The 25,447-nt window shown below is 40.3% G+C and overlaps 1 protein-coding gene across 6 annotated transcripts in view; it reads right to left on the reverse strand.

The window, feature by feature from the left end:
* Window positions 1-25,447, reverse strand: part of MGAM2 (maltase-glucoamylase 2 (putative)) — a 93,050-nt gene that overhangs the window by 15,786 nt on the left and 51,817 nt on the right. For all 6 annotated transcript variants that reach the window (XM_046020169.1, XM_046020167.1, XM_046020166.1 and 3 more), the window contains 19 exons: window positions 23,617-23,771; window positions 22,451-22,619; window positions 21,732-21,828; window positions 21,165-21,277; window positions 20,579-20,704; window positions 18,722-18,850; window positions 17,340-17,447; window positions 15,748-15,810; window positions 14,384-14,518; window positions 12,679-12,763; window positions 11,497-11,635; window positions 8,659-8,792; window positions 8,350-8,384; window positions 8,139-8,255; window positions 7,463-7,611; window positions 7,263-7,347; window positions 6,370-6,426; window positions 5,831-5,955; window positions 3,951-4,039 (listed from right to left, as the gene is read on the reverse strand). In XM_046020169.1, coding sequence (XP_045876125.1) covers window positions 3,951-4,039; window positions 5,831-5,955; window positions 6,370-6,426; window positions 7,263-7,347; window positions 7,463-7,611; window positions 8,139-8,255; window positions 8,350-8,384; window positions 8,659-8,792; window positions 11,497-11,635; window positions 12,679-12,763; window positions 14,384-14,518; window positions 15,748-15,810; window positions 17,340-17,447; window positions 18,722-18,850; window positions 20,579-20,704; window positions 21,165-21,277; window positions 21,732-21,828; window positions 22,451-22,619; window positions 23,617-23,771 — 2,110 coding nt within the window. The remainder of the gene's footprint in view (window positions 1-3,950; window positions 4,040-5,830; window positions 5,956-6,369; window positions 6,427-7,262; window positions 7,348-7,462; window positions 7,612-8,138; window positions 8,256-8,349; window positions 8,385-8,658; window positions 8,793-11,496; window positions 11,636-12,678; window positions 12,764-14,383; window positions 14,519-15,747; window positions 15,811-17,339; window positions 17,448-18,721; window positions 18,851-20,578; window positions 20,705-21,164; window positions 21,278-21,731; window positions 21,829-22,450; window positions 22,620-23,616; window positions 23,772-25,447) is intronic.

Below are 25,447 nucleotides of genomic sequence, written 5' to 3' on the forward strand. Positions count from 1 at the left end.
AATTGGCACTGTAGCTTATTATTTCTTTATAAGGTTTAAGGCTGCAAATCTCTTAAAAACCTAATTTGAGTGGCTGGTTAACTCCTTTTTCTGACTTTGGACTTCCTGTAGTCATAGTAATCACACTGATGTAAATGCAGTATATCTTACCTAATACATATTATCTTAAAGATTTATACTGTAATTTTATTTACCTTGAGTATTAATGATATACTCTACTCAGCATCTATGTGCCAGGAATTCTCTCTACATATGAAATCATTTTGTCTGCATAAAAACATCTATGTGATAAGTACAGTTTTGTAGATGGTAAAGACAAGAAAATGCTAGCAAAGAGATGTTAAGCAGCCTTCCAAAAGACATATAACCAGAAAATGACTGAAGTGATGTCTGATTCCAGGGCTACGGGATGTCACGTGCCACCCGTCTCTCCATGCAATTCACTTATCAGATCAAACTTTACAGAAATAATTAAAGACTAAGTTGAACTTGGAAAAAAGTAATCAAATTCATTCGTATCCCACCCTTAAACTGGTTCTATCTCTAAATGAGCAATCAAATTATTTGAAAAATAGCTCATTTAAATACCATATTCAATGTCTATGGGGGTTATAATGCATTATGCATACACTGAAATTTAAAGTACCATCTGCAAGACTATCAAAAACTTAGAAATATTTAGGATGTATTTAACAAAATATGTGTAAGACCCATGCCCTGAAAATTACAAAATGCTCTGAGATAAAGAAGACCTAAGTAATTAAAGATGATACACAGATATTCCCAAATTGATTTATAGACTCAATGCAATTGCAGTCAAAGTTCTAGCAAGTTTTTGTTAATTACTATTTGTCAAAACAGTTTTGAATCTACCTTAGTTAACACCGTGTGGTATTGGTGTAAGTATAGACATAGAGATCATGAAACAGAACAAATAATCTAAAAAAAGATTCTCAGCCATATAAGACATATTCATAGCTAACAAAAGTGTCAAGGTAACATAACAAGGGAAAAGATTCTGCTTTCAGGAAAGGTGCTGGATTAACTGGATAAACATATGAGGGAACAAATGAACCTTGACCATTACATACAAACAGAATTTAATACGAAATAGATGATAGTCCTAAATGTGAAAGCTATGAGAAAAATCTCTGTAACCTTGGATTAGGTAGTGAGATGTTGTGATTTATAATCTGTATTTGATCTTCATCCCATTTCTGCCACAGAGCTCTTAAAACCCTTTGAATTTCCTAAGTGATAAGAACTAAGTATCTTTTTGTTATGTTAATGAGTTGATTTAGGGAAAGCGCCTCTGGTTCCTGGCTAATCAACCCTGCGTGTGAAGGTTGGAACTTCCAGCCCCACCTAGAGACCTTTGGAAGGGAATTGGGGCTGGAGAGCGATGGTGGATAATGTAGTGTCAGAATTGAGTTAAACTGTAGGACACCTAGATAGTGTCCCAGAATTACTTGTTGGTATGGGGAAACTAACCCCCCCCCAACACACACGTTAGAATTAGTACCAGATGCTTTTTAAACGAAGGCACAAGAAGCACAAATATCAAAGAAAAGCATGGGAAAAAATTGACTTTTATCAAAGTTAAAGTTTGTTTTGTAAAATACTATAAAGGAATTGTACAGGCAAGTTACAGACAGGGAAAGGCAAGTCCTAACTGATAAAAGTCTGGTATACATAACTCCTACAGGTCACTAAGGAAAAGGTAACATAATAAAAAATAGGCAGAGGACTTGAACCAATACCTCAATAAGAAGACATACAAATAGCCAATAAACATAAGATGCTCAACATCAAGGAAAAGCAAATTAAATCCATAATGAGATGCACTAGGTACTACTAAAATAGTTAAAATTTTAAAGACTGACAACACCAAGTGTTAGTGAAGATGTGGGAAATTGGAACACTGAATTTTTGTCATTAGTGAAGAGAAACAGTATAGCCAGTTTAGAAAATACTTGGGCAGTTTCTTCAAAAGTTAAACATACACTTAACCATCTGACCCAGCCTGACAATTTCACATCCAGACTTTTACCCAGGGGAAATGAAAATGTATGATCACGAAATGACCTATATTCAAATGATCATGGCAGGCTTATGCATAATGGTAAAAGACATAAAACAACTTAAATATTCATCAATAAGTAAATGGATAAACAAATTATGGTATATCCATACAATGGGATGTTATTATTCAGGAGTCAAAAGGTAATAAGCTACTTTTATATGCCACCAGATGGCAAAATATTTTGCTACAAAAATCATTTTGCTAAGTGACAGAAGCAAAGTACAAAAGGATACACACTGGGGCGCCTGGGTGGTTCAGTGGGTTAAGCCGCTGCCTTCAGCTCAGGTCATGATCTCAGGTCCTGGGATCGAGTCCCGCATCGGGCTCTCTGCTCAGCAGGGAGCCTGCTTCCCTCTCTCTCTCTCTGCCTGCCTCTCTATCTGCCTGTGATCTCTCTCTGTCAAATAAATAAATAAAATCTTAAAAAAAAAAAAAGGATACACACTGAATGATTCTATTTACGTCAAGTCTAGAAAAGACAAATCTCATCTACAGAGACAGAAAGCAGATCAGTAGTTGTAAGAGCCTGAAGTGGGGGTTGGAAGTGAGGGGAAGTTCACTGAAAAGATGTAGAAGGGGAAATTTGGGGTCATGAAAATATTCTAGATCTTGACTGTGGTGGTAACAATATGAATGTATCTATTTGTCAAAACTTAATGAACTGCATACTTAAGATGGATACATTTTGTGTAAATACAACGCAATTAAGTTGATTCAAAAAGCAATAATTTCACTTCTAGGAATCTACCCTATGGAAATAATCTGAAACGCAAACAAAGGTTCATACGGGAGGGTGTTTGTAACAATGAAAACTGAAAACATCCTGTATCCTAGATTAGAGAGTAATTACAGAAAGTCAGATAAATTGTGGCATATCTTCTCGATGGGATAGAGTAATCATAGGTGATTATAAGGAGTAAATAATAACATCTAGACATATTTCTATCATTATGTTAAGTACAAAGAAACAGCATTCAGAAATTAAATATGCAGTATGTTTATGTGATATAAAAAGTTAAGCATTTTCTTAAATAACATGAAAGCAAAAGAATATAGCAGTAATATTACTTTTTTACTAGTTTTCTCTCTTTAAAATATTTTCTTTAATGACGATATATTACACTCATAATGAAGAAAATGAAAAGAAAGATATTACCAGTGAAAAACAAGCTATGATTTCAGAAACTGTGACATGTTACAAAATTAGAATGTTCTAGTCCACAGTAACAAGTACTGGAAGATGGGCGTCAGTTGGTAACAACACATCAGTATTTCTGATTTGTCTAAGGAAGAGGATGTTCTGACTATTGTGACAAACCCCAATTATCTCAGGTAGCACTGTCCTATCCCTAGATTAGGGAAAGCATACAAAGTAATATTTCGTTGACATAACGATCTTTTCGACAATGCTTCATTCCCTACTTCTGAGACACTAAGAAATTTTCTGAGCTCTCATTTGCCTCTTGAATGAGCCTACTTAGGAGGAACAGGGTGCCTGGTAACAGGTGGATGGCCCAAACAACAGAGCCAGGTCTGTGAACCACTGTGAATGAACGAACTGTCAGCCTGAGAGTTACATCCACATTTTTATCAGAGCAAGGCAGTTAGTTACACAGAGATAGATCCCTCCTGGCTGAATCCATAACATTACGTTGCTGAACCTACAAAGCTGGGGAGGGGGGCATATACGGTTCTATAGTAATTACAGTGTAATATAAGGAGCAGGCAAAAATTGCAAAAATTCTCCCAGCACCATTGCTCTATAACAGTAGCAGAAACAGGTTTAGAAACAGATTATGCCAATTATATCCTGAGCTGTGGTTTTTCTGCATGTCGTATGGAGAGATTCTAGAACATTCATACTCACCAATGCTTTGTCCATCATCCCAGAATATCTGGCCTTCAGCTTTCCCATTGTCGTCCAAAGCAACAATCAATCCCATAAATTTTTGTCGACTACAAAAAAAAACAAGGAGTTATTTTTCTCTAGATTATAGGTTGTAAGAATGAAGGACAGTTTCTGTTAAAAATATTACTCATCCAGAACAACAAAAAAATAATGCATTAAAAATGCACATAAAAATGCACATAAAGTTCTAAAAATAGGTAAATTAAAATGTATCTTCTTTATAAAAGAGCTTATCACATGCCTCTTAAATATTAAGGTTTCCTGGATGGTTTAGAACAGAATTTTATTTTCAAAAACTATACACAAAAATGTCTACTATATAACACAGCAAAATGTATAAATACCATTAAGCTGAGATGTACTTAGATATTTATCTATCAAAATATATTTGCAACTAGAAATGGATTCCATCTCAAAGGAGGTATGTGCAAACCAATTTTAATTAAGTGTAGTCATATTTAAATTATTTATGTAATGAAAGAATATTTGTTTGGAATTTTGAGGTGGTTTCTTTATAGTAGGGACTTATAAATATTTATGATAAATAAATATGAAATATGTTTAATCAATATCCTTTAATTTGAATATACTCTAGATATTTAATTTTTTAAAGATCTAATTTTTAAAAATTAATATGAAATTATCAGGCATAATCTTCTTGTGGATTAAAAATATAGACACTTAAAAAATCAAATAAACATACATATTTACATATGCATTATAAGTAATATGATAAGATATGAATTCCTTAGGAAGAAAACCACAAAACGACCATTCAGTAGCTTCCAGACTGCTACAGAATAAAACGCAAAGGACTTGCTCTCGCATTTACACCCTCCATGATCTGATCTTAGCTTGCTTGAACTTTATTTCATCTCTCTTCCTTTCTACTCTCCAATTAAACTGACTGGTTTACTATGCCCAAACCAAACTCATTTTTCACCTTTAGCTCTTTAATACTCCCAGAATATTTCTTTCCCTGCCTTCATATATTCAAATCTTATTTATTATTCAAGACTCAGCTCAAAGCTCTCTTTCATGTGAAACCATGCTTTACACCACAAGGCTAAGTTAACGTCTTTCCTTTTGAATGGTTATAGTTCTTATATAGTTTTTATGTGTGTCTCTCTTGACATAACATATTCCCTTTAATTTAGTACATAAACACAAATATATAAATATAAATGTATAAATATTTATATTTATATAAAATCTATCCTGAGTTGATCAAAGTAGACCTGGAAATAAGCACTAAATCGTCCTTGGATAGCCATCACAAATCAAGGAGCTCATTAATATCCCCAACTTTTTTAATAGTGTGGAAAGGGGTAAATGCTACCACCCTCAAGAAAATGTTTGCCCCAGGGTTGACCAAGTGGCTCAGTTGATTAAGCACTGGACTCTTGATTTTGGCTCAGGTTGTGATCTCAGGGTAGTGAGATCGATCCCTCCTACTTGGCGGTCAGCATGGAGTCTGCTTAAGATTTTCTCCCTCTACCTCTGCCCTTCCCCCCACCCCACTCCTCCACCCCCACATGCACTCTCTCTCTCTAAAGTAATAAATAAAACAAGAAAAAATAAAATAAAACGAAATAAAAATTAAAGAAAATTTTTGCCCCAGTCCTTGGACACAGCTATAGATAAAAGATCTCCCCAAGACTGACTTCATGAATGCGTTCTCCCCTAGATCCCAGTCAAAAGGCACTTATGGAATCAAATCAATAGGAGGGTTTGTAGTTGTATTTATTTATCCACAGAGCTTTGGTGAAGGTGGGCAGCTCCCTGAGAGGCTGCCTCATTAGGACAAAGCAGCCATCGGTACCATCGCTCGTCCTTACCTGGCTTGAGTGTTCATTGCGGGCTCTTGCCAAGGCAAGATGTAGCCTCCTCTGATGTGAAGGTTGATGTGGTCAAGGGGTGCGTCCAGGATTTGCCACTCACCTGTTGACACACTGCCAGATTCCTAGAAGACAGAATATAGGCAAGGAGGGATGAAGATAAAGAGAAGAAATGAACAGATGCACTCTTTAATACAAGTCTTTCTAAGGAAGCATGTTTGAAAGTCAGCAAGAAACAGCAAGTCAAAGGAGAAAACTCTCTGATTTCAGCTTTCTTAAAAACTCTAGAAATCTAGCCTTTTCTCTGTGTTTTCCAGAGAAGTAGGAGTGAGGGGAGAGAAAAGTCAATGTGATATGGGTGTCAGATTTTACCTAATTATGCTTTTGTGGATAATTTTATTTAAGCAAACCTTGCTTGGCTGAAAGTTTGAAAATTACTGCCTTAGAAATTATGTGCCTCAAAGACAGAAGAAAGTGCTGGCCACCCCTCTAGGCAGCACGGACCAGTCTGGTTCTTCACAAAATCTGTCAGTTCTTACCGTGCTGTAGTCATACCAATGGGCTCTGGGAAAATAAGCATGAATCGCAAAAGTATTCTGAAACATAAAAATGACACGTTATGCATATTCCAATAATGTAATTAATAAAAATCTTTCTCTAGAATTAAGACAAAAATGGGAATTTAATTAATGATTTTAAGAGTTTGGGAAGTTTTTAAAAATTTTTTTAAGATTCTTTTTAAGACTTTATTTATTTGAAAGAGAGAGAGCACAGAGGGAGAGGGAGAGGTAGAAGCAGGTTCCATGCTGAGCAAAGAGCCCAACACAAGGCTCGATTCCAGGACCCTGATGTCAGGGTCCTGATGTCCAGGACCCCAGCCAAAGGCAGACACTTAACCCTCTGAGCTACCCAGGTGTCCTGAGTTTAGAAAGTTTAATTGCAAAAGATCTGAGAAGGGGCGCCTGGATGGCTCAGTGGGTTAAGCCTCTGCCTTGGGCTCAGGTCATGATCCCAGGGTTCTGGGACCGAGCCCCACATTGGGCTCTCTGCTCAGCAGGGAGCCTGCTTCCCCCATCTCTCTGCCTGCTGCTCTGCCTACTTATGATCTGTCTGTCAAATAAATAAATAAAATCTTTAAAAAAAAAAGATCTGAGAAAATTCTTCAAACATAGAGAAAACATTTTTTTTAAGGTTAACTTTATAAAGATGCGGGGTAACAAGACACTAAAATGAGAAATCAGTTGGGGTTGTGAAGTTTTCATTAATGGGGATTTTGAAAAAAAAATAAGATCTCCCTTATATGTTCTAGAAAGGTATTTGCTGGAAAAGAGTGGGACAAGATGATCTTTAAAACGCCCTTCTTGTACTTGAGATTATGTGACTGAGGGTTTCTAATCTATGACAAAAAAAAAAAACAAAAACAAAAACTCACACTTTCCAGCACAGGGCTGATTAAGAGGGCAGGACCCAACATGAACTGATGGTCTATATCCCACGTTTTGTTGTCATTCGTAAACCTTAAAAAAAAAAATGTAAGAAGTATGAAATACCCATGAAACTTAGGACTGTTGCAGAGTGCTCTCCACAAGGCATGGTCAGAACCTCTGCTTGCGGGAAACAGGCTGTACTCACTCATGGAAAAGTGGTCGGACGACCGTGCTACCCTCAACATGAGCCTTATGCATCAAAGTGTAGAGGTAGGGCAGCAGGGTGTATCTGGTCTGAAGGACTTTTCTGGAGAACATCTCAAAGGTTGAATTCCAGGCCACAGGATCTTGTCTCTAAAGAGATACAGGAACATGGGGAAGATACTTCTTTACGCTATGCTAACATTATCAGAAAAAGGCCAGCAGGTGTTTATCCCAGGTACCAGTGACACAGATCCCTCCCTTCATTTCTGTCCCATCCTCTCTCTTGCCCCTGCTGTCTGTCTGGACTAGTGCTACTTTCTTCCCAGTCTTTATCACAGACTCCTAAGTCCCCTGCACAGGGCTGGAGAGACGGGGCTCCATGCAGCACTGAGAGAGCTTGGATGGATCTGAGTAAAATAAAAATTCTCCAAGGAAAAAGCTTCTTTTAGTTTAGCTCCACAGGGAGCTACAAACCCTGCTGTCCTCATAGGCACACATCCCTCAAGACAGGAGCAAAAGTGTTTTCTTGAGAATTGCTTATAACTCTGGGGTTTTGAACTCTGTGGGTTTCCTAAGAAATGGAGAGTCTAATTTTTATGATTTTTCCTCAACAAAGAAGGACGCTTCTTTTGAGGGTAAAGAAGAAGTTGTGATTTGAGCACCAGCCGCCGCCTCACCCTGGTCCCGATGGTGTTGTGGTTTCTGGAAAAGGGATAAAAGGCCCCCAGTTGCATCCAGCGAACACACATCTCATATTCAGCATTTCCAAAGAAGCCACAAATATCTGCTCCTGTCTGAGAAGATACAAAATCAGAACATGAGGTGGGACTTTTGTAGGTTGCAGACACTGGAATATGACTAATTAATAACAGCCCCAATGTAACTTACATACGATATTCCAAAGAGACTGAACTCCATCATGCCTGCAACGAGAAGACACAGCTGTGTCAGACAAAGCTGCCCTTTCAGAGGGTAGGTTTGCCCTGTCTTTTCCACACCCTACTTCGAAGCCCTGGGTCAACAATGATGAAAATATCAAATGATGGGTAGAGACTCAAACTCATACCCACGGAGAAGTCAGCTCCTGCTGCTTTCACTGCCCATGTGAATGATACTCAGACATAACCAATGTCTCTGCCAGGACACAGCCCAGCCCGCTCCCTGCCAACAGGGGCCCCTAGGGGGAAGCCCACACACCAATGATGGATTTCCTCAGCTGGTTCCATGAAGCCGTGTTGTCGCCCAGCCAGTGGCCTCCCCAGCGGCCAGAAGAGGGGAATGTGGAGCGCGTGATGACGACCCCTCGCTGTCCCGTCACCTCCTGCACAGCTCTGGTTGGAAGGGAACAAGGAGGTGAATTGGGGGGGAATTCGAGGATGGGACAGCTGTGGGACTTCATTACAGAGAGCCGCTCCAGTCTGAAATATGAGGTGGTAATGGTCTTCCATTTGGAGCCAAAAGGTGTCTTCCCTGGAAGCGTCTGCTATTTAAAGGTGATCCCAAGAGTCACGGCAGATGGACTGGAATCCATCATCCCCTATATGTGGATTTTCTTTCTTTAAAAAAATAAATTAACTACTTGCCTATATCGAGGTGGCAGGAAGGAACTGGGTGAGGTGTGAGGCAGGCATTTACAGAGCAATTGCTCTAACCAGGTATTAGCCTGCTCATTCCCATATATACCGCCTCATGATCTCCTGAGAAGGTCTCCTTGGTCTCCTTTCCTGTTACAAAACTGAGGCTCGGAGAAGTTGGACAACGTATCAGAGGACATTTAAAGAGCAAGGAGGCAGATCCGGGATCCAAATAAGAGTATATATGACCATAGCTATTTGGTAATTCTCTCTGTGCTACTCCTCACAAAGTGGGATACATTTGGCACACAAGGACAAATATACACAAAGGATGTTCAAATATCTCCCTACGGGAGGTGGGTTTTCTGCCTGCAGCTTCAGTAAGAAAATAAAAACAATGTGTGGGAGGAAAATCAATGGAACAAAAAGAGAAAGGCTATTAACAGATCCGAGTACATAATTTAATTCACATATTTGCTGAAGAAAGCATTGCAAATCAATAGACACAGATCAATTATTCAGTAAATGATGTTAGGGAAAGGGGCTAGCTACTGTAACAGAGATTAACTCATTGGGTCACTTCCAATATTTCACACCAGCATAAATCCCCACCTGGATGGATACACACTTAACACACATCCACACACACGTCTGACTGAAGGTAATGACGGTCTGAAATAAGGCAGGGGTAGAGAGGAAGGGTAGATGGAAGGCAAAGAGCTTTGTCACTGACCATTTCAGAACTTTTTTTTTTTTTTTTTAAATAAGGAAAAATATTTATCTGTGCCCTGTACAGTTTTCAAAAGCCATCATTTCCATTTACTGTTTGGTATTTTCTACAGTGCTGGTTACAGAGCTAACAAAAGCCTCCTGAGTGAATGAATCACAGGATGAAAAAGGTGATACAGTGATTTCTCAAGAGCTCAGATTCCGTAACAGTGAGCCTTCCAAGAGGCCTGGTAAGGGTCTGGGCCACAAGAGGAGTTCAGTGCGTGAGATGCTGCCCACTACATTCATGTTCAAGAACGTCACGCTTAAATGAGGTAAAATTTGGAGATTACCATCCCCAAACTAGCATTTGCCAGCTAGCACTGAGGTAAATGGGAAGAACTTTAACTGTTCGGTGTTAAACTAACCAAGTTAACTGAAGGTTCCTTCTAGGTGGCTCAAAAGGGAAAATGTGCATAAGGAATGTTTCAAAGATTGACTTTCAGATGAAATGATACAGATTAAAATCAGCGTGATCTAATCACTGAACAGTAACAGAGTAACAAAATACAAACTCGATTCTCTTGGCACAGAGCAGCAGTCAAAGTGGTTTGCTCACATTTGTTAAAATCAGAATGAAATGATGAGTGTACAGAAGAACAGGTCAAGTGGTTTTTCACTCTAGTCCAGTGTGTCACTGAAGTCCGGCCCCTTGCTGTGAGCCGATCAGGGGCATGTGCGCTCACGTGGGCCCCACGGAGCGGTCAGGTAGGCTCATGGTCGAGCCTCTCTATCTCAACATACATTTCTGACCTCCTCTTGGCTCCAAGGCCAGCACCAGCAGACTCGCTGAGACTTTAGGACTTGCCTTCTTTTTCTTGCTCTGGAAAGCAATGGAAATGGTCTAGCCAAGAAAAATGACTCAGTCTCGGCAGGACAGTGAGGTCTGTGGGATTTGAACTTGGGCTGCTCCCAGCTGACCCCATCCCTTATTCAATGGCTCCAACAGCCAGCAGCCCTGGCAGCAGCCTCACAGGTGTCTCTGTGAAAAGCACCAGCCCCAGGACATAATTGATACTTTTGTTCTAGCTTCCAACCCCCTGGACAATCTCTATTCCCAAGGTATTGTGGCCATTTGATTGGACTCAGAGCTCAACTCAGCAGGGGGAAATAATTCTCGAGCCGGAGCCTGGGAATTCCCAAAACAGTAACAATTTTCTGGCACCATCCTAGGTATTCAGGCTGGGGTTCAGTTGGGACAAACAAAGCTCGGCCGTTCTTAGAGTAAATTCTGGAGAAGTAGAACCATGGAGAATTTTGCAAAGATCCTACATATTCCTGGGGACTGAAAAGACAGCAGATGCACGAGGCTCTGGGCATGCCCAACAAAGGCCATGAAAGGAGACAGTTCCAGTGACTCACTTCTGGCCATACCAGAGGTCCTGAGTCAGCAGGAAAGGAAAGGTCTTAGAAACTACCTCAAGTTGAAGGTGTGGCTTCTCCTGCTTGTCCCCTTGGTAAAGGGTGGATGACATAGAGGCCAGGAATCCAGGTGACCAGGAAGGCCTTAACGTTCCCTTCAGCTTGACTAAATTTTAGGCAGGCTTCTTACCCCCCCCCCCCCTTTTTTAAAGTTTATTTGTTTATTTGTTTGAGTAATCTCTACACCCAACATGGGACTCAAACTCATGACCCCAAGATCAAGAATTGCATGCTCTTGGGATCCAGCCATCCTCTCTAGGAACACACTCACTCGTAGGTGGGTCTGGTCTGGGCCCATCCATACAGGCTGTGAACGTCGTAGTGCCGCACCCGTGAGCCGTCGGGCAGGATCTGCTCGCTTTCCATGCACAGGGTCTTGCTGCTCAGGCCCTTTTCCCTGGACTCCAAATCTGAGTGGAAAGGCAGAGTTATTTCCCAAACAACTTGCTGTGTTCATTCATGAGAAATGCTCATTAGCTTTGCCATTTCTCCATTTCACTCAATGACTTTGTTACCAGTTAACAGTTCCAATTTCAAGAATTATTTTGTCTACAAAATCAACATCTTTATAAGTAATGAAAGGTAAAGACAGGGTGTGGAGCTGGGCAAGGCATGTTTCATTGTCCTCTGATATTTGTAGAACGCAACCAGAGCCCACTTATCTGTACAATAAACTCCTTTGTTGTTATGACTATTTCTTCCACTAGATGGTAATATTCTCAAGGGAATAGATCTTGTTTCAATCAACTGTATTAAGGTCTCTAAATTTTCTGATTCATTAGCACTTGCCTGATACATAAATATTGGGGGAGGAAGGAGAAGGAAGGGAGAGGGAAGGAGGGAAGAAGGGAAGAGAGGAAGAAGGGAAGGAAGAGGGAAAGGGATGTAGGAGTTAGTGAGCCATGGACAGGATAACTGTGACCCAAACATCAAACTTAGATTGCAGATTCTGTCCCACAAACTACTGGTTTGGTGTTTCTAAGAAGGTAAGTTGCTTCCTTCCCTGGGTTTCTGTAAGGATTCAACTTTCTGAGATACCTTTGATGGTAAGGTCCTATGATGCTCTATTTCTGTTTGTACTACAGGACAGCTAGGGCATGTCCTTCATGAAGTGTCTGTGGACATGGACAGAGAGAGAACAGAGCCTAGATTTTCATTCTCTAATCAAAATAGTCTGTGTTGGGGGTGGGGGGGCGCGGTTATTTAAAGTGTGAGCAATCAGCTCATAGTTACCAATGTAATCATCCGTTTCTTGGTCTTTCATAATACATCATGTCATTATTTCTATCCTGATTAGTAATTTACACTTGTTCAAGGTTATTCTATTTGGGATTTTATGTCATGTGTACAAGTATTTTCATTCTCCAAAATTAGGCTTCACTTTGACGAGAGAAGGAAAACTTTCAGAGTTTTTGAGTAGGGGAGTAATTTGATGAAGGAATCATTTACATACATGGCATATAGGGTGGATTATTAAGAATTTCATCTCTGCAGCCCCTGACAGATCCATCCACAAAGTTTGATGGCTCATTCATATCCTGCAATGAGTTAACAAGAAAGATTCTGTGATGTCAGAGTCACTATGACCTTGGCTCTGGAGGACACCGATTTCATGGAGATGAACATACCTTATTTAAGCCCTCAGCTTAATCATTTCATTGTCTCTGTTTACTCTAAGGCATTGACCCAGATGGACTCTAAGAACCCATGTTTATCTACGTAGACGCGAAACTCCTAGTTTACCCGGCGTTTTTAAACTTGTGAGGATAATTTCGTAAAAGCAAAAATACGGACCTCATGCTGGATCCATGACCTAAGGAGATTCCCTGATACATCTCCCCACACGAGAAGCCCATTTTTGCTTTCCTATATATGAATTACTCACTTTTTATCTGTGGCCCATGGTTGCTATTCTCTTCCCCTACTCTTTCTTAGTCCAGTAGCTTGGACTGATTCTGACATGAGCAGAGACCAAACACAAGGACAAGTGTCTCGCTTTCTGCAGTAGGTGCAGTCCTGAAGAGTTGTAGGTTAACCCAGAACCAAGTCTGGAAATGAAACCATACTCGGGGGTTTATTACTAAATTTAAGCAGTGGCGGTTCCTGAGGGGAATGTTCACTGCCTACTTTTTAGTGGAAAAGTTAAGATTTCGTAAATTGAACTACTTTTATCAGGATACACTAAGGGCAAAGGCAGGTGTTTGGGGACCTATTTACTATTTTTTGAGTTTTTCAGCCACATCTTCCCTCCCCCAGAACAAACATCCCAGAGTAATCATCTCCCTATTCCTCACAGCTACACACGTTTCTTCAGTATCTGCTTTGCCTTGTTCAGGCTAATGTTCCATGTGCATCTGCTCTGATCTACCTACACTGAGAACAGTGGCCAGAAAAGCCCGAGGGCTTCCAGTGGGCTTGGAGGTCTCTCTCTGGGTGAATTATGACCTTCTTTTAACCTAGCCCAGACCTGTGAAACCCTTGGCAGCTGGCCTAGAAAATGCTCAGGATTTCAGGCCACTGGACAGTGAGGAAGAAAATTGGAACACTGATATGCCTCCTATCCTTAGACAAACATAAGTAGAAGACACATTTTTTGGACACATGTCCCACAGATATTTATGAAGTCCTGCTCTTAAGCCCAACTGACATGTGTAAGCAATATCTGAACAAGCCTTTGAAAATGAGTCTGTACCAGCACCGTGGTGAACACCTATTGTCTCTTGAATTCATGCCTTGCCAGCCCCAGCTCCACCCTGTATCACAGGATGACCCCTCAGGATCCCCTAGTATTAGCTTCTGGGTAGTTTGGCCAATGGGAGGCACGAACCAGTGATTGGAGGCTGGGAGATAAGAGAAGCTGGGGTATTTGTCCCTCCCCTACTTTCTCTGGCAGCACCTCCAGTAGTGGCCCATCTCCTCCATGGACTCTGGCTTCTGCAGGCATGTTCTTGGGCAGATGCACAATCCTCTCTGTGTGTCTAGGGGTCCAGCACCTTGGGCAGATGCACAATCCTCTCTGTGTGTCTAGGGGTCCAGCACCTCAACTGTACAAGAGTATCCCTCTCTCTCATTGCTCCCTCCTTTGCTTGTCTCTGTATTGCCTCTCCATGGTTTGACTCCTAACATTTCCAAAAAAGAACCACCAAGGGTGCACTTACAATCCACAGTCCATCAAACTTCAAGTCCTTCCCTGATTCTTGGGAATTTCCATAGAGATTTTTGATTTCCATCTTCCACCATGCGGCTGTGCTATTACGTAAGAAGTCAGGAAAAGCAACATTGGCTCTGTACAGCTGTAAGAGTAAATACATACTTTCAGGATGGGTCTTCACCTGTCCAGGAAGTGGAGTCTGGGGACCAGGAAGGAGAGAGGAGCAGGTACCTGTGCAAGGCACTGCCCCACTCAGGGTCTGAAACTAGTCTCAGCTCTCTGTTGCTTCTACAGAGTTTACTGTGAAAACAAAGCTCAGAGAAGGCTGACTACATTCTTTATTCTCCTAGAAGGAGGTTAGATAGTCTTAAACCCCCTTGAAACATGAGATCCGTTTAATGACCAGACCTTTAATCATATGAACTGGAAAGTTAACTATCTGGGTCTAAATGATCAAACTTTAGATATGTAAATATTTTTTCTACACTGACCAAATTGGGGGTTGCTGGGGGAGGTGGGGTTGGGAGAGGGGGAGGGGGGTTATGGACATTGGGGAGGGTATGTGCTATGGTGAGGGCTGTGAAGTGTGTAAACCTGCCGATTCACAGACCTGTACCCCTGGGGATAAAAATACATTATATGTTTATAAAAAATAATAATAATAAATAAATAAATAATTTACACTGACCAAATAAAGGAGACTAGTCATCCAGGGAAAAGTGACCTGCAGATTGAAGGGGAGGCTAGATGCCCAGGTAGATGTGACATCAAGTGTGGAGATCAAAAACATCACCCCTTTTGAACTGGCTGGCATATTTTCTTTTTTTTTTTTTTTTTTTTTTTAAGATTTTATTTATTTGACAGACAGAAATCACAAGTAGGCAGAGAGGCAGGCACAGAGAGAGGGGGAGGCAGGCTCCCTGCCGAGCAGAGAGCCCGATGCGGGGCTCGATCCCAGCACCCTGGGATCATGACCTGAGCCGAAGGCAGAGGCTTTAACCCACTGAGCCACCCAGGTGCCCCCTGGCATATTTTCTTATATGGGGACAATTCATTAAAAACCTAGTCTGTTCATAACCTCTCCAGTGAAAATATTCTGGATTTCAATTTTTTATTTTTCAAGCGCCATTGGATTTAAACATAATACCACTTATTAAAGGCACACATGTGAAGACACTTCACTTGATTTCCCTCTACACATTTCCAGTTTAGTTGTTTATTGTGTTTTCTGTTTCTGTCTGATCTCATTCTACCAAGAAATTACCGGTTGACAAGCATGCTCAGAGAGTTGTTTAACCAAGTGCTGGGATAAAACTTATAAGTATCCAGATGTTTAGGGCAATGTGGACAGAAATCTGCACATAACTATACCTTAACCTGAGTTTCATGGTCAAGGGATGTATCCACATTCACATTGGGCAGTTCTGGCCAAGCCTAAAGAAAAAGAAGAAAAATCAAAACTTCTGAAAGGCATTGCATATGGACCATGAGATGATTCACGTGTCAGACTCTAATGACATGCATCTCCATAAAATTCTTGGATTTCTTTGTCATTAATTAAATAGTAAAATCTGAATATATGAAATTCTGTTAGGAGAAAATAGAGTAGGGTCCTTTGACTCATTTCAGAAGCTTTCAAAATCATTAAGTTCAAAAATAAAATGAGCTAAATCTGTTTTAAATATATCTTCCAAACAATTACCTTTCAAATGACTATTCTGCTGTCTATCATAGACATATAACAAAATTCTCTCCAAAAGCAACAAATTTAAAACATGACTCTAAAGAACTAAGATTGATATCATTCACAACCTATAAAATTAGCCTTAATATTCTTAAGTAGCATTAACACTTACTGGAACTCCAAATATACATAGCATTAAAAAAATCCAGAGTTTCAACCAATCTCATCTATAACTAGAAGGGCATTAACTATATACATTGATTAATTAACTAGAAGGGCATTAACTATATATGTTGATTAATTAATCCATTCAGCAAATGCTTACTGATACTACATGATAGGCACTGTACCATAATCTGTATCTACTGAGATTTAAGTAAGAAATAGTCCTTGTTTTCTTTTTTTTTTAAAGATATATTTATTTGAGAGAGAGACAGAGAGAGAGGGAAAGAGAGAACATGAGCAGGAAGAGAGGCAGAGGGAGAAGGAATCCTCAAACAGACTCCTCATTGAGCAGGGAGCCTGATGCAGAGCTTGAACCCAGGACCCTAAGATCATGACCTGAGCCAAAACCAAGAGTTGGACTCTCAACCCACAGAGTCACCCAGGCATCTCTAGTCCTTGTTTTCTAAGAGTTCACAGATAAATGTGTGTGCTAAGTGACATGCTATCCTCTCTAAAGATGCTAATATTGAAAAAGGGAGAAATGAGCAGAGCTAAACTGGTCACTGAATGCTTCTATGAGAGTACATTTGAGTTGGTCTTGAAGGGCAGATATTATCTGGGTAAGCTGTGAAAGTAACATCCAAAGGCACAGTAAGCAGAGCATGCACCTAAAACAACAAGAAGCGTAGCACAGTTACAGAGCAGAGTCTGAATCCTGCGTAGGAGCTTCTGTCATCTGGGGTCAGGAAGTGCACCTACAATGCTGTTGCTATAAAACAAACAGATGAAGACTGAGAGTTCATCAGACACAGACTTCAATAGACACAGACTTCAGAGCCATTACCAAAGGAATTCTTTAGGTTTGTTACATGACCAGCTGGAATACATAAGGGGTGGAGCATCAGAGTATCTCCAGACAATAAAACAAAGCTCACTGATACTTTAGAGACTTAGATCTGTAACCTTGGTCTTATTGATCAACATCAGGCAGATTTCTCTACTCATTCATGATTTATTAATTACCCAATATATTTTGCCAGGATTTATTGACAGCCTCTTTTAATCAAGACATTCTGGTGCTGATTAATTATGGGCATCTTCTCCCAAGGCTCACCTTTCCCCAGACAGTGTCATTACTGTTGGGCCATTTGATGAACACGTTATTATCCTGCCCTCTGATGAATGGTTGATATGCAGTCTCGTTGCCAGAAATAGCTGGGTCCTGCAATGAAAGTGTTTAAAACAGAAAACATGAGAAAAACAGCTCCAAAAAACAGCTCCAAGACAAAAAAAACAGAAACAGAATACCCATAGATAATTTGCTTTATGTCTATAAAATTCTTGAGGAATAAAATATGCTGTTGGAAAACATTCCTGGAGATAAGCCAGGTTAATAAGACATTAACCTCCCACAAAGAAAGTCAATTTGTTGTGCTCCTAGAGTATGGTATCAATACTCTTTAAGAACATGAAGCTTCTTTCTTCTGTTCTGTGTCCAAAGTGGTTTCCCTGTTTACCCCAACTGTTTGCCTCAGTTACCCTGTAATAGTATCCTATTTCACAACTGTCATATAAATCACCACTATCTGAAATTATCTTTAATTTTTCTCATTTTTTGAAGTTTTTATTTAAATTCCAGTTAGTAAACAGGCAGTGTAATGTTAGTCCAGTTGTACAATATAGTCATTCTTTAATGATGATTTATTGGCTGTCTCTGATTGAATAAAATCCTGTAAGAAAAATGATAGTGTCTGATTCGTTAATTTAGATCATACACACATAAACACACACACACACACACTTTTTAGAACAGTGACTTTCAAAGACCCAGTATTTAATTAATACTTGAATGAATGAATGAATGAATGAACAAATGAATGAATAAAAGTCAGGAAATAATGTTCTATTTCTTGGAAGCTAGAAGGGAGGACCATTTGCAGGTAACTACTTTTGTGTTTATCAAAATACAGCCTCTAGTGCAAAATCATAAATTGGTGTTCTGAATCTTGGCTCAGTTGTTTGTGAGTTTAATTAAGAAGAAGTAAATCCCCTGAGCCTCACCATTGCTGAGTAATGATACAACTGAAGTGAACTTTGAACCCCCCTAAGGTAAATATGAGATGAGGATACAGCGATTCCCTCAGAGGTACAGCCTGGAACAATGAGGCCTTTTGGATGTTGCTGCTATATTCAGTGTTTCAGTCCATAGTTCTGACTCTAACCAAGGGAACTGTAGTAACAAATTACACCCCAGTGATGGTTATGAAAAATAAATATTGCAAAGTATCACCTTTGGAAAGCCATTTTTCATGTGTTCTGTCCTCCTTTGTTTATTCGCTTTTTAAAAGTTAAAAAAAATTACAATAGTCTCACAGGAAGTTGCAAAAACTGTACAGGGAAGTCTTGTGTACTCTTCATCCAGTTCCCCTCAATGGTACTATTTTAAAGCCATGAACACAGAAACAGAAAATGGGTTCTAATCTTCCAAATACCTACCAGAATGAGAACGAATCTCATGCCATTATTCTTCATTTGCTCAATCAAGAGGCTGAGGTTTTTGAAGCTGGAGCTGAGAGTGAAGTCCAGCTTCCGGTCCATGTAATCAATGTCTACGTGCTGGACATCCTACAGGAAGGAGCAAGCAAGGTGCTGGGGATCCTATGGCAGTACCCCTCAGGACCCACAAATGCCTCTGCCGACTCCAGCCCAGGCCCCTCCTAATTTGTCCAATCCGCCCCCCCAACACACACACACTTTTCAATTCTGAAGACTGAAATTGCTTTCTGATTCCTGCACACAGATCACCTGTCCCCATCCTTTTCCATCTGTTCCCCCAACTGGAATTGTCTTTCCTTTCCCTCCCTTGATTCAATTCTTTTCCACTCTTCAAATTTCAAACTTGGTGAGCCTATCAAAACAAGTGCTAGTTGAATATTCAAGGATAGAAAGCAGGACTTCCCTGAGAAATATATTTATTTCCCACCTCCAGTAAACCTGATTGGATTTATTACATTTAAAACTATATGATTGTATAACTTTTTAGAATGTGTGTATTTCTGCCATTCTGTTCTACTGGGTGGTCCTTGAGATGAGAATTTTTTTAAAAGATTTTATTTATTTATTTGACAGAGAAAGTAGTAGGCAGAGAGGCAGGCAGAGAGAGAGGAAGAAGCAGGCTCCCCGCTGAGCAGAGAGCCCAATGTGGGGCTCGATCCCAGGACCCCGGGATCGTGACCCGAGCAGAAGACAGAGGCTCTAGTCCACTGAGCCACCCAGGTGCCCTGAGATGAGAATTCTGTCTTCCATTTCCTCTAAGCATTACCAAGCCAGGCTTCTGCATGTGAAAGTCACTCAATCTAGGGTTGGTAAGTGATGGCTAATGTGGTTAATACCCACTTGAAAAAAAGAGATACTCCTTTTTGTCCTGAAGAGGATAATCACCCATATTGCCTTAAGATTCTAGGTAAAACTTGATTGGGGAACAGAGACTTGTGCAAAAGCCAAAGCTTGGAAAAGAACAAACTGACATATTATAAACACTGATCACCTTGGTGCGGTAGATCTCTGGATTTTTTCATCTGTTAATCTTCCTACTGTTTCTACTTTACATTTAATACATATATGGTAGAGTAGTACATAAAAATAAAGTACTTAAAGCCTGGGCGAATGTTTCAAATTATCTTGATGACAACATCATAACACTTCACTTTATTCTCATCTTCCAGTTATTAGTTGTCCTCTAAACTCTCAGGAGGTGGACTGAAAGCAGAGAAAGAGCATGAGGGATGAGAAACTGATGATTACAGAGGAGGAAGGGTGTGCTCTCTGTGGACTTCTGCTTGCTGGCAGCAATGGCCTACACTTCTTGGGGATTATGAAGGGGACTAGGTTGTCGTTGTGTGATATGCATATATGAGTATGTGTGATCCCCAGAGAGTGAAGACTTGATTTTAGCTGCTTTCTTTCATACTGTCATTTTATATCCATCCTCTCTAAGAATTGTCATCCTTTTGACATGATTCTCACTTAGAAGTTCCCAAAGTCATGACTTAAGACTAGCCATGCCTACTGCAGGGCATTCTTGGCAAAAGGTAACAAATGAGTAACAGAATCCCTCAAACACACTGCCAACCACTGAAGAATTAAGGCAACTTTCAATTTTGAACCCTTGATTTAAAAGGGTGGCATGAAATAAATTTGGATATCACTGTATTCCACACAAGACTAGCTCTATAACTACATTTTTCTGTATTGAAGTAGTCATCAATAAATTCCCTGAAGACATTTTCAATCTATAATTAGGCACAAATTCCCATAACTAATTAAACCATGGGCTGAATGGGAGATTCATACATAGGGAATCTGTGCCGCCATCATTGCCTCATACAATTGGGAGATCTCAGTATCACTCTGGTATCCATAGCGACTTAGCTGGAATCCCAAGGCCCAGTATGGAGTCATTGCTGGCCGACCAATCAACTAGAAGAAAAAAGAAAAATTAGTCCAGGAAGACTTTGGAGGAAAGGGAAGAAAAGACTTATACTTGAAGCAACTTGAGCCCTTCTACGGAGCACTGTCTGATCTAAGAGGCCTTGCTCAAGAAAAATAAGAAAGTCAAATAAATATGGACTGATCATCAACATGCAGGATGACAGAAAATCTTCTGTATTCTAGAGATTCTGCTCTGGGAAGGCTAAGAACTCAGGGGTTGTTACTGATTAGATATTCTTAGGATGCTTAGCAAATAATTAAGAGACACATGGGTTATCTATATGCCTTTATACCTATAACATTAGAACCTAACTTCAGGAAAGACAGCAATAATGTAGTAGGAATACCCAAGGGACATAGAAACAAAAATCAACTGTCTCAGTGATAAGAACATGGTAATAACCAATAAACATTTGATTGTTTATCAATGCATAGAGTGAATTCTAACCTCAGTGTATTGTTGAGTTACAAGCTCAGGGGTTGGCCCCAAAACCATATAAAAGTCCAAAATCCCTCCCGTGGTGCGGTATGTCAGGGCAGGAGTGGGCTGGAATGCCACATCTGTTAAAAAAAAAAAGAAAAAAAAGAAGACAAGGAGTTCTTGGAGCTATACATCCCCTAGATAGGAAATCTGCCCTAAAATGTACTCTTTACTTTCTCTCTTTCTTTCACGCTCTCCTTCCCTGGAAGGTTTTCTCTTATGCTGTGGAATAAGTGGATTTGCAGGTACCGCAAACATAATCTTAATCTCAAAATCTCGTATCGCTCTGTGCAAGGAAGTTAAACTCTCACAGTAAAAGGTCATGCAATTTGGTCAAAATTTTACCGCTAACACCTGGCCTAAAGCTCTTCATAAATCTGGAAGGAAGGAAGGAAGGAAGGAAGGAAGGAAGGAAGGAAAAGTCAGTTTTATCCCATTTCCCTTGCCCTTGAATTTCTCTATTTCTACTGCTATTCCAGATCCCAGGAAAGTAGTCACAGCTGGTTATGTGCAGGGAACATGCCTCTGTCTTACCCATGGCATTGCTGTTTAGCAGGAGCACCCCATGGGCACTGCCATCCTCCTCCAGCGCCATGTAGTAGGGGTGGACGCCATAGGAATTCTTCTTGTACTGGGAGAGTTGTGGGGGGCAGCAGGCAGTAATCAAAAAAAGAAATATCCAAAAAGTTGTTTCTACATCATAACCCAAACAGCAAGCTTCTATTCAATATTGAAGATTCACCACAATGTCATGTTCTTTAGGAAACCTTTCTTTCCACCCCAAATAAAAAAAATCAGGTGCCCTCCCCCTCCATGCCCTCCTCATTTATTATTACATAATTCTCTCATAGCACTGATTATATTAATATAATTATATATATAAAATATGTATGTTATATATATAATATATGAGGGGGAGGGATATATAATATATATATTACCATTAATTCTGCAACTCTCTCTCTCTCTTACTAGCCTATAAGCCTCTGGAGAATGGACAGCATTTTATTAAATAGGACATATACCTGACACATAGAATATACTAAAGAAAAGTTTATGAAGTAAAATCCATAGTCCACAGGAAAAAAATATGTTAGGGACAGAAGGAGCATAACCTGTGGCCTATTTCGTCTGAGAACAGAATTTATCAACCCAAGGTGAAGCTCATTAATCGGCACTCTACATGTACATATGGATTAAGATGAATTTACACGGAGAGAAACTGATCGATAGTCTTTATCTTTTGTGCTTACTGCTGGGGGCTCATCACGAGCAAACATTCCCCACGTGGTCCAGCTCATATTTCTTCTGAAAGCTGTGTGCTCTGTCTCCCCAAAGCCATAGATGTACTGAGACGGGAGGCGAGTAGAAATGGAGAGGAACATGTCGTTGAAGGTGAAGCCAGGCAGCTGAGAATCCCAACTGTAACACAAAAGCATACCTCCACATTGCCCTGATCATGGGCAGAGTAAGCAGGGGGCCTGTTTGGGAATTCTAGTGGCTTCTGAAGCCTCCTAAAGGAATGCACAGCTGGATGCTGGTTCAAGTACTGTGAAACGACATAGCTCGTAACAAAGGCCATGACTCACTGCCAATGTTCTGCATTTGCCTTTTTATTCTGTGGTCTGCCAGGCTGAGAACTCCTTTTCTGGGTCATGGGCTCCTTGAAGGCAAGGACTATGTCTCACTCATCTCTTTATCCCAGTGATCATTGGAGAACCAGTTTGAATACATGTATGAATCAATTAGCAAGGTCTAATCACATTTCCCAAAAGAAAAGGGTGAAGCTCTTCACATGGGTTCTCTAGATTGGTCAAAGGACTTCTTAGCAAAGAAGGCAACTGACCAAAGTTAGACACTCAGTCAAAGAGAGACAAAGGCTGTCTACATGTGCGCACAGAGGTGATGGTTTTTACTTGGAAGGGGAACTTCAGCCCCAGGCAAAATCCAGGCAAAATCTTTCACTTCATTCCATTCAGCAGCAAGACAAGGGATGAGAAATGACAACTCTTTTCACATTTGACATTTGGAAAAGACTTTAAGTCTATAGCGCTGATAAAAGCAAAGATTGTAAGAAGCTGTTTCTCTTTCCTTAGAAAACTTTCCCTCTCTCCCCAGTCTTCTGTTATTTTGTAATGAGGCTACATAGAGCTGATTTCTATCCTTTTCTGTTCTACTTAACAAGAACATGCATTTTTCTTTTTTCTGAAATCGAGCAACACTTATTTTAAGTCTTTGATTAATTTTTCTCGTTGAGTTAGTGACTAGTAGAAAATGGAGCAACAGATCTACTCTCTGTTTAACACACACATACACATACCTATATTGTCTCTAAGATTAATATCTTATGTGCATTAATTAGGACTACCATAATTAGACCCAGAACCACTTTAATGAGAACTAAATAAATAGTGCTTACATCACAGTGCCAGAGCTTTTTCTTCGAACCTGGATCCCAAAAGGATTGTTTTGAATCTTGACGTCATACAGACGGTCTTCAGGGGAGCCAACTGGAGAGGGAGGGGTGTTCAGAGGCACGGGGACCTCATACCTTTTGTTCATGGAATCAAAGATCTAACAAGAAGAGAGAAGGAAACTTTCTGATGGTATAATCTTAGACCTAAAATCTCTCCTGCCAGTTCATATCATTCAGTTCCCATGTTTTCTGGCCAGTTTGAATCACACTGGGAGGCATCAAATATCCCAAAGCAAATGGATGTGATTTGCTACCTACAATGCCCAGTATGGATCCTGAACTCCAAAATGCCTCAGAAACACCCATTCAGAAGCAGGGAGGGCACTTCCTCTAAATAATTTATGAATTCAGTATATAGAATTTCACAGATAGAAAGTGTATGTGTGCATGTGTGTGTGTGTGTGAGCACATGAATAGGTATGTGCACACAAGTATGTAAGATGATGTTTGGGCATGTATGTGTATGTCAGAAATTAGAGAACTGAGATTTTGTGTGTACTTGGATCTTACTGTTCGAGCTTTCAGATGCTTAAGACAAGTTTGGTCCATAGTCCTGTTTCTTAAAATTGTGTTTCTCAGACCCTGGTGGCTCATCAGAAATGCAAAACCTCAGGCCACCCTCCCCTTCATTTTCTGAATCTGAATCTTCATTTTCACAAGATCCCCAGTGTGATTCCTCCAACATACTGTGAAAACCAATGTTTAGAGCTGAGTTGCCCAAGGTGACGGTGTCACCAGTGAGACCCCGTGACCCCCTGAATTCAAGACTGACCTCCTGAACTCAGGAAACTCCTAGAAGTTTCTGCCTAACTGTAACTTCATCTTTTAGAAACTAACTATGATATTGCTGGACCAGGAAAAGAAACACTTGAGGAGAGGTCTGTGTAGATGAATCAGAAAGTGCAGGCACAGTTACCTCAGCTTCATTATAATGTTAAAACCCCCTTCTGATATTCCGCCCAAGCCCTAACAAAAGGAGCCCGCTTACCCCTGTTGGGGAGTCACTGGCTTTGGAAATCATTCCCTGAGCTCTCCTTGTTGTAAACATAAAGATGACCTTGAGAGGCAGCTCCACCTGCTGGAGTCTCTGTCTCTAAGGCACCCAGCAGCGGACCCACCAGACACTTGTGGCCCTTAAATGCTCGGAAGGGGCTAATCTGAATTGAGACTTGTTATAAGTGTAAACTATACACCAAAATTTGAAGAGTTAGTATGATTACAAGATTCTAGGGGCACCTAAGTGGCTCAGTTGTTAAACGTCTGCCATCGGCTCAGGTCATGATCCTACAGTCCTGGGATCAAGCCCGAATCTGTCTCCCTGCTCTGCAGGAAGTCTGCTTCTCCCTCTCCCTCTCCTGCTTGTGTTCCCTCTCTCTCTATCAAATAAATAAATAAAACCTTAAAAAAAAAAGATTCTCAAATAGCTCAAAAATTTTATTTAGATTATGTGGTGAGATAATATTTCAGCATGTTGGTTAAATAAAATCTTATTAAAATGAACTGCATTTGATTTTTTTTTTCAAATACATCCTTAGGAGTGTGGCTATTAGGAAATACATGTGGTTCACATTGTACTTCCCTGAGAGCAAAGCTGTGGGTCTCAAAGTGTGGCCCCTTGACCCACCTCAGCATCAGAATCATGTGGAAATGTGTTAGGGATGCAGACTCTCAGACTGGGAACTCTAGGGCTGAGGCCCAGCCATCTGAGCTTTAACAAGAATTGTGGGTGATTCTGGAGCTTTCTGAAGTTTAAGAACCACTGTTAGAGAAATAA

Source organism: Meles meles, chromosome 10 (assembly GCF_922984935.1).
Source record: "Meles meles chromosome 10, mMelMel3.1 paternal haplotype, whole genome shotgun sequence".
Taxonomy (NCBI): Eukaryota; Metazoa; Chordata; class Mammalia; order Carnivora; family Mustelidae; genus Meles; species Meles meles.